The 12555-nt window shown below is 36.5% G+C and overlaps 1 protein-coding gene across 4 annotated transcripts in view; it reads left to right on the top strand.

Moving 5' to 3' along the window:
• LOC129764816 (rap guanine nucleotide exchange factor 4) overlaps positions 1-12555 on the top strand; it is a 511489-nt gene that overhangs the window by 417172 nt on the left and 81762 nt on the right. For all 4 annotated transcript variants that reach the window (XM_055764313.1, XM_055764312.1, XM_055764315.1 and 1 more), the window contains 3 exons: positions 302-443; positions 705-891; positions 9413-9558. In XM_055764313.1, the coding sequence (XP_055620288.1) occupies positions 302-443; positions 705-891; positions 9413-9558 (475 nt within the window). The remainder of the gene's footprint in view (positions 1-301; positions 444-704; positions 892-9412; positions 9559-12555) is intronic.

The following is a 12555-nucleotide window of genomic DNA, read 5'->3' as shown; positions in this document are numbered from 1 at the left end:
TAAAATTCAAACTCATTGTTTGGCGATCGATTATGTAAATTCTTTTCGAATTATTTGAGCAGAAAGAAAATCATAATTTTCCGAAGTTTCCCGTTATTTTTCGTTGGGTAGCAAAAAAAGGGTAGGGCATAAGGAAATAAATTTGCCTTATCATACCATCTACCAGCTTAAACAATTTCGAATTACGACCATTGTTAATAACCCGTGAATATTCAGGTGAACGTTTCGTTTCGCTACCCTCTGATGGAACATTTTCAAACAGAGAAAAAAACAGTTCTGTTCTCTTCTATCTTTGTTGCAGATGGGCGGCAAATTTATTCGCAAGTGTGGGCCCGGAACCGAACTCGTTGACTGGCTGCTCAACCTTTCACCGATTGTACACACCCGGACGCAGGCGGCCGGCATGTGGCAAGCACTGGTGGAGGAAGGTGTCCTCAGTCATGGTAATGTTTTGTGCCTTTAAGTTCTGGCCGAACCGGGCTGGTTCTGTTCTCATGTATAGTGAAGTGGAAGAAAATTATGCACAGAAAGGAACTGAGAAACATCCACTAAATTCCATCTACATTTTGGGTACAATAGTTAGTTAGTTACTTTCGGCCTTGGATTCATGAAAGTTCACAATTCAAACACAGGTTTTGATTAGTATGTCTTGGGCAACTCAAATTAAATGTAGATTCATTTTCCGTCGTTTTCATCCGAAACAGTGGCCAAAGAGCAACCGTTCAAGGATAAATGCTTCCTCTACCGATTCAAGGTGGATGAAGACGGGACAGCGGGCGGTCCACCCACCTCCGATGACATCAGCCAGGCGAACGATCACATCAGAGAAGCGCTACCGGCTCTGTTACACCGTGGTCCGGATGCGACGCTGCGGATGATCCTCCGGAAGCCGTAAGTATCGGTTCTCACTCTGTTTTCCGCGATTGTCTTAATTGAATGATGTGGCAGGACAGATTCCCGAGTGAAAATATGGAAATTATCATTTATTCTGACACTGACAGCATTTATGAACAGAAAATTAACAGTATTCGGCAATTTATCGGTTTGTTTTTTGAGAACCCACAAGAACACGGTTTGTTAAAACATCGCTAATAATAAACTTGGCACACTTTGAGTGGTGAAAACTGGAATCCTTCGACGGTAAATTGCTTCTACTTCTACGCAGAGCAATTGATGCTAGTTTCATTACTTTAATTCGTCGCGTTTCCAAGAAGTGAAACTCCAATTGAATTTAGCTAAATTGATTCTTTTCCGAAATCAACAGTAACAAAATGTAGGGGAGGTGGGGGTAAAACGGACATGTTACGAAGAATTTCAACTACAGGTCGGACTCGATTATCCGGAGTATTGATTTTTTTTCACTCCGAATAATCGCATCCTCCGAATAATCGAACCATAAAAACGAATTGTCTCTCGGTAAACGTAATACAATTATGATTTGCACTTATTTATTAAACGGTTTTATCTAGGTTGACCCGTTTGTATGTTTGTGACGTTGTAACTTTGTAACTTTGTCTGTAGCGCTGTACCACATTAATAGAAATTTAACCCCCTTCCTGTTGACCGTTTGATCTGAAATTTGGAACACATCTTTATCTCTGGTGTCATTATAAAACTCTCATTATGATCTCATTGTCAAAAATTGACTTTTCAGCACTTGGTCGTTTTTGTCTGAAAAGTCGATTTTTGACAAAAATAAATTTTTCGAGATAACAGTTAATCTCGACGTTTCATGCAATTCTAAGACATTTGGCATCAACAAATTTTCTTTGAAAACCCCGATTTCCTTTACTCCCCCTTGGGTGATTTTTCGGCTTTCAGAAAACTTATTTTTTTACATCTGCGACAATAGTAAATGAAGTCCGAATGAGCTAATATTTGCAGAGGGTATTTTATCGTGCAAATTAACATTTCGCAGGGAGTCCCGTATGAAAAATCGATATGTCGATTTTCATTGGCACCCTAAACCATACATTACGTAGTCCCAGAGCGTCGATTTTTGACAAAAAAATTTTTTCGAGATGACAGTAGATCTCGACGTTTCATGCAATTTGAAGACATTTGGCATCAATTTTTTTTCGAAAACCCCGATTTCCTTTACTCCCCCCTTGGGTGATTTTTCGGTTTTTCAAAAAACTCAAACTTTGACCTCTGTGCGACACTAGTAAATGAAGTCCGATTGAGCTGATATTTTGCATAGGGTAGTTTTTCGGAATCAACATTTTTAACCAAGTTGGTTAAAAAAATTCGAGATGGCTATTTTCATTGGCGCTCTAATGGACATATTGTGGGGGGAGTATGGACAGGTTCGTAATATATGAAGCATAGAGATTTATCGATCGCGAGAGGAATAATTTTATTCAACTAAGGTCTGAACTCATCACGAATGTCCGTTAAATGATGAAAAAGTCGAATTAATCCACCTAGAAGTGATATCGTGCTCTTCAGTAGTATAAACGGACAGACCCTCAACTATTTTGCCTTTGGTTCCAGTCAGTTTCTAAACAGTTCACATTTGGCGATTTGATTTCCATTTATAGACGCAGGGCATTCCTTAGGAATAGATTAAACAGTCTTTCCACAGTCCATCTCACTCCCACTGGCAACTGTCCGTTTTACCTCACCAGTACAATTATGTCAATAATTTAAATTTTCCACTCAAAAATGAATTTACTTTCTGTTCATACCTAATATCGCTTCTCTGTCAACTCACAAATCGAAATATAACCATCAGCGAATTGATTTTTGATATTAAACCACTCAAAATACTTAATGTCGAAGCCGCAAAAAAAATATTACATCCACACTCGAAATCATGTATGATTTTCGGTTTTTGTTTCCCTTTTCCACATTTGATCAATATTCATTGCCATAGGTTGGCTTAAATGTTATAGAATAACATGTAGAAGGTGTTCTCATTAACAGAAATCTGAAATTCGAAATGTAACTATACAAATCAACCACCTGTCCGTATTACCCGCGGTTCCCTTACTCAAAATACTTCAGAAAACCCATAGAATGAAGAAGCCTAAATTAACTCTTAGGAAGAAGGAATTGAGATGTGTTTAATCCTACACTGGTATTGCATTCCGGGATATATCAGAAGGTACGATCAAGACTATCGAACCTTACGGAATGTCCTCGCCCAAAATGGATTCAAGTCTCACAGTGGTAGTAAATGTGTAATCTGGCACATGAAACAGAATTTGTTAGCCGAGAAGGATGCAAGATTACTACTATTTGAAAGAATTAATCCGATCTAATTTTACATTGCAACTGGATATGGTGATGTCTCAAGCAAGTAAAAGTAATATAGATAAAAGGTATGCTTTGACACGCATGAGATATACAGTTTTGAACTAGAGAAGCAGAAGCCTCTGCCGATTTTTGAAAATTTATTTCTTTCGAATCGATTCTGAACCGATTTCCAGTCTATTGCCAACAAATGGAAGGTAAATCAAGCAAACATTTTATGTGGTTTTCGAGATGCTGGGACCAAGTAGACCTAAACTATTTATGTCATTTTAAAAGGCTGAACATTGTTTACATAACATATCGAAAACTCAGAAAAACTTCGAAAGGTAAAAAAGAAGAAAGGTATTCGTTTTCGAAATCCTGTTCGGACTCGATTCGATTCTATATAGAGTTAAAAAATATATGTTTTATTTTAAACTAGCTAATCCGGCAAACTTCGGCCCGCTCGAAATTTGTTTTTTGTTATCAATACCTTCAAACATTTACGTTTTCTTACTAAGCACAAGTTCATGAGGCCAATCGCAGAACTGTTTATTGATTGATCTTCTAATAGGACCCGTTGAATTTACCTTTTACTCTAAAATTCCAAATACTTCTACCAAAACTCATCATTATAATATCAGATTATTTTCAGACACAATTCTCGTTCAAGATTTTTCAACCACTTGCAAATAACACGTTTCTCCGTTACATGGAATAAATGTTTTATACAGAAAATATGATAGAATGAAGACAGACCCCACCCCTCTTTACCCTTAGAGAGGGGGGAGGACTGTCCATTCCCCATAGAAACGTTTCGTGACCCCTAAAATCTTCACATTCCAAATTTGGCTCCATTTGCTTGATTAGTTTTCGAGTTATGCAGAAAGGGCCTGGCCGGGTAAGGGAGTAATAGGATATTAAATAAGACGATTTTGACGGTTTATTTGAACCCCTATGTGGTTTAACATAGGATCTCTAGTGAAAAACGAACTTTTTCGTTTATTTCACGTCATCCTCAAAAGCTTCGAGATAAAAATTTGAAAAAAATACTGAATGTGCATCTTACTACAGTGTATCTAGAAAAATTGTCAAAAAAAAAATTCATCAAAAATTTAAGTACTAAAAAAATATTGGAATTTTGAAAAAAAAAATCTTGTGATTTAGAGATTCAGTACTACTCTAATTCATATTTAAATGTGTTCCTACGGTTTTTTTAGATATGTGTGATTTTTTTCAGTGTTGCGCGGCACAAAAAAAATTTTTTATACTTTCAGAGAGTCTGTCTGAGTAGGGAAATAAAAAGTCCCCCAAACCAAATCATCAGCTGTATGGAAAATATTGTACACGGTATTAAATAAAACATTTTGGTAGTTGAACCATATATTTGAGTCCTTATATGGTACACTATAGGATCTATGGTGAAAAATGCACCTTTTCGTTTTTTTCACGCTATTCTCAATAGCTTTGGGACAAAAATATGAAAAAAAAACTTTGAACTTACACCCCGGTACAGAAATGAAAGACGTAGTCCTACGTCAATATTGGAAGTACATCTTACTTAGGTGTATCGAACAATATTTTCAAACAGTTGTTTCATCAGAAAATCAAATACTAAAAAAATTTAAATTAATTTTTATTCTAATTTTAAATTTAATTTTAGTTTTTTTTTTATTTTGGGATTCAGTACTACTCTAGTTTGAATTCAGATTTTCTTCTACGTCTATTTTAGGTATATGTGATTTTTTCCAGAATTTTAGGAGTGCATTTAAATAAAAATTAGAGTAAAATTGGGTCTCAAAGTAATATTAAGTAATATAAATGCCTGAAAATATATTTTACAGCGAAAAAGGTACAAAAAAAATATATATTTTCAGGCATTTATATTACTTAATATTACTTTGAGACCCAATTTTACTCTAATTTTTATTTAAATGCGTTCGTATGTGTTGATTTTTCCCACAGCGTTTTTTTTGCCTTTGGGCATTTTTAATTTATTTTGAACTAGCTGTGCCCTGCCACGCTTTGCTGTGGCACATAGTGGTTGCATGATTGAGTTGAATTTTTCTTTTTTTATGTTGTAACAACAATCTTAGATGTGTTTAATTGTTTTGAATATTGTATCATTGTTTGAGCTCAATCGGTTCCGTATTTTTCGAGTTGTTGATACGTACACAAACGAACAGAACATTTTTTTATATATAGAGATCGAAACACAATTTCAGTTCACGATTTTTTCAAGCATGTCGAAAAAAGATGTTTCTATCATATCCACATATCCATTACTGAATAGTTTTCATTAGAAGCTCAATTTCAGAAACGCACTCTGGTCATATATAAAATCATTTTTCTTTCAATTTTCCAATTTTTATGCCGTAACAAAACTCCTTGAAGTGGATTGTATATTATGTCCAACTTTGAGCTCAATCGGTTCCGTACTTTTCGAATTTTTGACGCGTACACAAACGAACAGAACATTTTTATATATTATATTATATATAGAGATTTAGAGACCCATTACTGCTCTGATATTTTTTAAATTTTGTTTTTCATATGTCTAAATTTTGTCGGTATATATAGAGCATTGTGCTGTACAAAGATTTTTTTCTAGTATTTGAGATTATCTTTACATTGGATTTGGACTGTTTACCAAATTCATAGGAGTCAGCAATACGATAGAGCTCTGTGAGAAAAAATAAAGTCCTTGTGGAAAGATCATTCGGATTAATGAGGAGAACACTTAAAATTATTTTCATTTTTTATATTTCAATCTTACAATTGAAAATAACGAATGCAATAAAATGATCGATTTCAATAAAATAAAAATAATAATGCAGAAGATGAAGAAAACAATATTTTTTCTCGCAATGCAAGAAAATTCAGGAAAAATTACGTCACATGTAGAATAAAAAAGACACATAAGAACGCATTTAAAGAAAATTTAGAGCAGAAGTGTGTCTCAAAGTTATATGTTTTTCAAAATTTCGAACTGCCAGAAAATATATAGAATTTTTTTGTACTGGGTATTTAAATTTTATTTTATTATAAGATTTTTTGATGAAAAAATAATTTGAAGTTTGAATATAAGGACTCATATATATGATACTATTGCCAAAATGTTTCCTTTAGTACCCTATACAATATTTTCCGTAAAAACAGGGGGAGGGGTCTCAAACTATCATGAAAACCTTCCCCGGCCCAAAAAACCTCTACATACCAATTTTCATGTTGATCGGGTCAGTTTCCGAGTCCATAAGAATCAGTAAGGTTGATGAATAAAATCAATAGGAAGACGAAGCCAACTTTTCTGATGATGTTTCCCTTCGTTTTGTTGATTGAATTTTTATTCATTTAGAATCCGGAATCACAAAACAGTAGTATTTCGGGATTGGTTAAATTTACAACACAAGCTTTAGTATTTTAGTATGAAAATACAGATAATCTATTGTTCTTTCAGAAAAAAAATTTTAAAAAAAATTTTTTTAGACTTTGATCATGTGTACGTTATTTCGATCGACGTTATATCGAAGTTTACCTGTATATATATATATATATATATATATATATATATATATATATATATATATATATATATATATATATATATATATATATATATATAATAAATCAGAACCTGTCCGTATTCTGAACATATGGTTCATAGCAATTGTCCCTTCTTCAATCGTTGACAGTTATCCAGTTTTATAATCTCACTATGCTATCTCTTAATTCATTATAACCATTACACTTTTGTGTGTGGTAAATTTAAAGTCTACCTGAAATTTGTTAGTGAGTGGTAGTGTCTGGATCATGGCTTTCACATTGTCTGGCCACTGGGGTACACGAACTTACAGATGAATAGTTTTGTGATTTCTACTTTGATGAAACACAATTTTCATGCAGAAATATCTTTTTTCGTGTTTGCGCCACGTTTTTAGTCCTTTTTGCGTTATTCGTGATTCTCGTTATTCGTTGTGATCTTGCTAGACTATTGCGCGGAAAATCGAGGTTCTACTGTAGTTGAAACATTAAGAACAAGCCTCGAAGCGTCGGAAATGCGAGCGAACCGTATTTTTTCAGTTTTTGTTAACCAATCCTGCACATGTTCGTTTTCTGTAACAGTGATTTTTATTTTCAGAGTAATTCTACTTTAACCCTTTCAATACGGCAGTGTGCTCCGCCGGAGTGCTACCGCTGTACTGAGCACTGCACCGAAAAGTATGCACATCGCGCTGATGTGATCGATGTGCAGTATCACTCTCATGTCGTCTAAAGACGACGGTCGTACACACAACTCATAGCGCGGATGTCGTCTATAGACGACGCTCGTAGCGAAAGGGTTAAGGACAAGGTATTCGATATCCAGCTCTTGAAAATTACCTGCATAGAAGAGTGGAAACGCTCCCAATACTAGATATGTATCACAATATATCACTATCACTCCTTCTTCTTCTTTCTCCTTTAATGGCACTAACATTTCTAGTGGAACTTAGCCCTCTCAAAATGATTGTCTTACCACTTCGTTCAGCCGGCAAAGAGGTATTAACGCTCAAATCCTTGCACCCGAACGTAACGCTCGGGCTTTCAAAATTTTAAATTTACACTCCAGTACCAAGTGATGCAATAGTACAGAAGCACTCTTCACCAGACGGCATAAAAATCGGAGCGGTTCCTCCACCAAACAAAATTGCATCCCTGTGTGCGATATCTATATTAAAAAATGATGATCATGGTTTGAATTATAGAGGCTTTATAATTTCACAGATTCTTTCATTTTCTAGTATTGAAAAAGACCAATTTGGAAAACTACACCAAACACTCGGTCTTGAGAAAGACCAAGCCCACAAATCAAAAAGGGAGATAGGAATAAATCCGCATAGTATACATAATAACATAAAACCAGAGACGGTGAAACTTCCCTAGCAACTATTAACCCACTATCAGCAGGACTAACGTCAGTCTCCAAGGAAGCGCTGAGAATCGCAAATGTGTCTTTCACGAGTCAACTGTCATTTTTCAGTGATATAATTTTCAAATGCGTTCCCCAGAAAACAGCAAGCATCCTTCCTAGGAACCCCCAGAAAGCTTTATGTTTCAATTATTCTCATTTAAGTCGTTTTCTTCCTCCCGGAGGGTGGCGGCGGTGTTGGTGCTGGCAAGTTATACTGTTCAAACAATGCCATTTTCGTGACACCAAAACGCTACCGCTGGTAGTTCTCCATTAGCTCGAACACTAGGGTGTGGTTACAATTTATAATGGCTGCCTTAACGTGGGGAAGGAGATGGGAGCTGGTTTACAACGGTGTGTTTCATCACCCCCTGCGCTTATTTATGGGTGTCAACTACTTCTGTAAAATGAGGCGAGCTAAGCAGCGCCCAAAGATTAATGTACGTGGTTTACCACGAAGCGGCAATTTGTCGGAGAGGTGCTAAGCGGAATTCCGCCAGTCATTTTCAAATGGGGAGACTAAAGATAGTTTAAAGATTTGAGGACGTTTTTGCATCGGCAAAGTGCGTTCCGTTTAAGTACGAGCAATGTTGTCAAATTTGTACTCAACCATTAATTCTTTGCTCGCTTGCTTCACTGTGTTTTCTCCCTAATCTACTACAGATGTCCTTTTTAATTGAAACGCAATTCAATTCAATCTAATGTTCATTAAATGAAAACAGAAATCACTTTCCCTTTTCAAAATGTTTCATTTTCTATTTTGGAGAAGCTGAACATGTACGCAGTGGAAAGAACTGCAGACGACGAAAAGTGATATATTATTCGCCAAATAAGTAGGTTGTTTGTAAAATATTTATAGAATTTCTAGACTGCAAATAATTAAAAGGTATATAATTATCATTGAATATATAAAAAATGCAAATTACTACATCTGTTGAAACACTCAGTCTGCTCTGCAAAAACATTCCGATTTGTTCATACAGCAACGCGGTGATCTCACCACAATAACAAACTTTTTAATTAATGATGTCGAGTCTCGCCGGAGCGGAAACGCTCATTCTCGCAAAGTCCCATGTGAATCCAGCGGTCGATTGTCCTCTAGGTCGGACAACAATCGCGCGTAAGGAAACGCGCGCGCCAAAAATTCGTTCACTTCCACATCCACTAAAAACGGAACACTAATTTGCAATTCTAATTCTCCACTTTCCGGTCCCGTGTGCACGTGTGCAGATCCCACGAGCGAACGCACGAAGAGCTGGAGCTGGTGTACGAGGAGTTGCTGCACATCGCCGCCCTGTCACATCTGTCCACATCCATCAAGCGGGAGCTGGCGTCCATCATCGTGTTCGAGGCGCACGCTCATGCCGGAACTGTGTGTAAGTATAGTTGGTCCGTCCAGACGGATGGGCGGGGAGGGGAATGGTACGGATTTTCTCCGGTGACAGTTCATAAGTTTCAAAATAATGCGGAAGTGCAGAATGAATGGGACTGGAAAACATTCGAAGTGCTCGGAAGTGGTACGGTTTGAACTTTTCATGAATTTTAATTCCAGGTGCAATTGCACACAAGGTGATGTTATGTAGTGAATGTCTTTACATTTGAATGACTCTAATAGTAATCAACTATTACAAAATTTCGGCCTTTCGTCTTCCAATTTTGTGATAGGTTTAGTTTTCTAACGATGAAGGTTAAATCCAGTCAACAGTAGAAGCTTTCCTATGTCGACATGAGAAATTCGTGTCACAGCATAGTCGCCAACTATCTAACACTCTGTAGTTCTAAACTATCAGATAAGTTTAAAAATTGGCATGTGTCAAATGAAGAAACTGATCATAAACATCATTTAATGATTTAATTATAATTCTGGTGATATTTTGATCGAACAATTCAGAGATCCGAGAAAATCAAATTGGGATAGTTATCATTCCAAAATTCAGGAGAATATTTTGATATCAGTGGAAAGTATTTTGAAATAGTTTCATCAGAATTTGAAACCAATATTTAATCCACCTTCGAAGAAAACTGTCCACCGATGCAAATACTTCAAGTAAGGATGCATCCTGGTGGAACAAAAAAACTTTAAAGTCTTACAAAATTATCTAAAAAAAAACTCTTCAACAAAGCAAAAATTACCTCTGATTGGACAGATTACAAAAACTGTCTAACAGAATATAACAAAGAAATCCGTAAATCTAAGAGAAGGGATTGGAAGTTAATCTGTGAACAGGTAGAAAGTTTACCTGTTGTAACAAGATTTTATAAAGCTAAGTATCACACCAACGGACTTGGTAGTCTGAAAAAAGAAAATGGTCAATATACAACCGACTCCCAGGAAACACTTAGTTCCTTGAAGCCCTTTAAATCTCCAGGACCAGACGGGATTTATCCGGTGCTGTTACAAAAAAGCAAGGATATCACTGTACCTCTTCTGGTAAACGGCTGGTAAACGCGACAGGACGACTCCCAAAGCGTATAGACCAATTAGTCTAACATCTGTCATCTTAAAAATGATGGAAAAGGTGATTGATCTCCATATCAAATCATCATATTTGAACAGGAGACCATTGAACAAATTTCAATTTGCCTACCAAGCAAATAAATCAACTGAAACAGTGCTTCACACGTTAATTCCTAGAATAGAGCAGTCTTTTGATGCCAAAGAAATCTCACTTACAGTTTTTCTTGATATTGAGGGAGCATTTGACAATGCATCGTACAACTCTACAAATAAAGCTATGAAAAAATATAATTTTGACATGTGCATCTCCAACTAGATACTTGCCATGCTAACCAACCGACTAATAATAGCTAAATTATAAGGATCTACTCTAACAATGGAACCAAATAAAGGTTGCCCTCAAGAAGGAGACCTGTCTCCTCTGTTGTGGTCCCTAGTTGTCGACGATCTTCTCAATAACCTAGCTAATTTAGGATACGAAGTCATTGGTTTTGCTGATGACATAACCATCTTAGTGAGGGGTAAATGTGAGTATACTATTTCGAATAGAATGCAAACAGCCCTTAACTACACACTCAAATGGTGCAATTTGGAAGGACTTAGTGTTAATTCTTCAAAAACAGTTCCATTTACCAGAAAAAGAAAGTATAAGATTCCACCTCTTAGATTGGGAGGTGTACTATTGGAGCTCTCAAAACGAACCAAATATTTAGGTGTCATGCTCGACCAAAAACTAAATTGGAACGACCAACCGGAGTATGTAATATCTAAAGCCCAGACTGCGCTATGGACTTGTAGTAGTATTATTCGGGAAAAGTAGGGACTAAAACCGAGAATGATTCACTGGATTCACTTGGCAATTGTGAGACCCAGACTAACATATGCTTCGCTAATGTGTTGGCCTAAAACTACACAAATATCAGCTCAGAAAAAGCTCGATAAACTACAACGTATGGCATGCTTATCAATAACTGGAGCAATGCCCAGCGCAGCCTCCAAAGCCCTAGATGCTCTTTTATACCTTCTACCCTTGGACCAATATGTGCAACTATAAGCGGAAAAAGGTGCTCTTAGGCTGAAACGTATAGAACATTTTCTAGAAGGAGATCTCACAGGGCATTTACAAATCCTGAAAAAATTTCAACTGAACACTATAGTAAGCATGAATGAAGACTGTATGGAAACAAAGACTAAGTTCAGTGTTTCCTTCAAATTGAAGTGAAATCGCAACGAATGGGAAGAAGGTGGTCCGAAAACTCGTCCAGGATCACTCGTGTTTTGTACCGATGGATCTAAAATTGGTAAATCTACGGGAGCTGGTATTACTGGACTAGGAATCGACATGTCAATTCCAATGGGACAGTGTCCTACAGCTTTTCAAGCAGAAATACAAGCTATTCTAACATGTACAAATATTTGTTTGGCTAGAAAATACCGGTGTGCCAACATCTGTATCTTCTCAGATAGCCAAGCAGCTCTTAATGCAGTAAAAGCACACATTTCAGTCAAAGCTAGTTTGGGAATGTATTTTATACTTAAAACAACTAGCTGCTACTAACGAAGTATATCTATACCGGGTACCTGGTCACTGCGGTATAGAAGGTAATGAAAAGGTCGATCTCTTAGCAAGATTAGGATCTTCAACTAAATTCGTCGGGCCTGAGTCATTTTGTGGACTATCTACATCATGCATGAAATCTGGGCTCAAAATCTGGGAAATATCAATGATTGAAGCCAACTGAAGGGCTCTATCAACACCAAGACAATCCAAATTATTCATTACACCTTGTAACAGAATAACACGCAACCTACTCAGCTTGAATAAGGCAGATTTGAGTACATTAACCGGTCTATTGACCAGACACTGTTCGAGCAGGTATCACCATAAAAAATCGGAAAACTGGCAGATGATAAC

This window comes from Toxorhynchites rutilus, chromosome 2, assembly GCF_029784135.1.
Source record: "Toxorhynchites rutilus septentrionalis strain SRP chromosome 2, ASM2978413v1, whole genome shotgun sequence".
NCBI classification, from domain to species: domain Eukaryota; kingdom Metazoa; phylum Arthropoda; class Insecta; order Diptera; family Culicidae; genus Toxorhynchites; species Toxorhynchites rutilus.
This window is presented reverse-complemented; position numbering and strand designations above follow the sequence as displayed.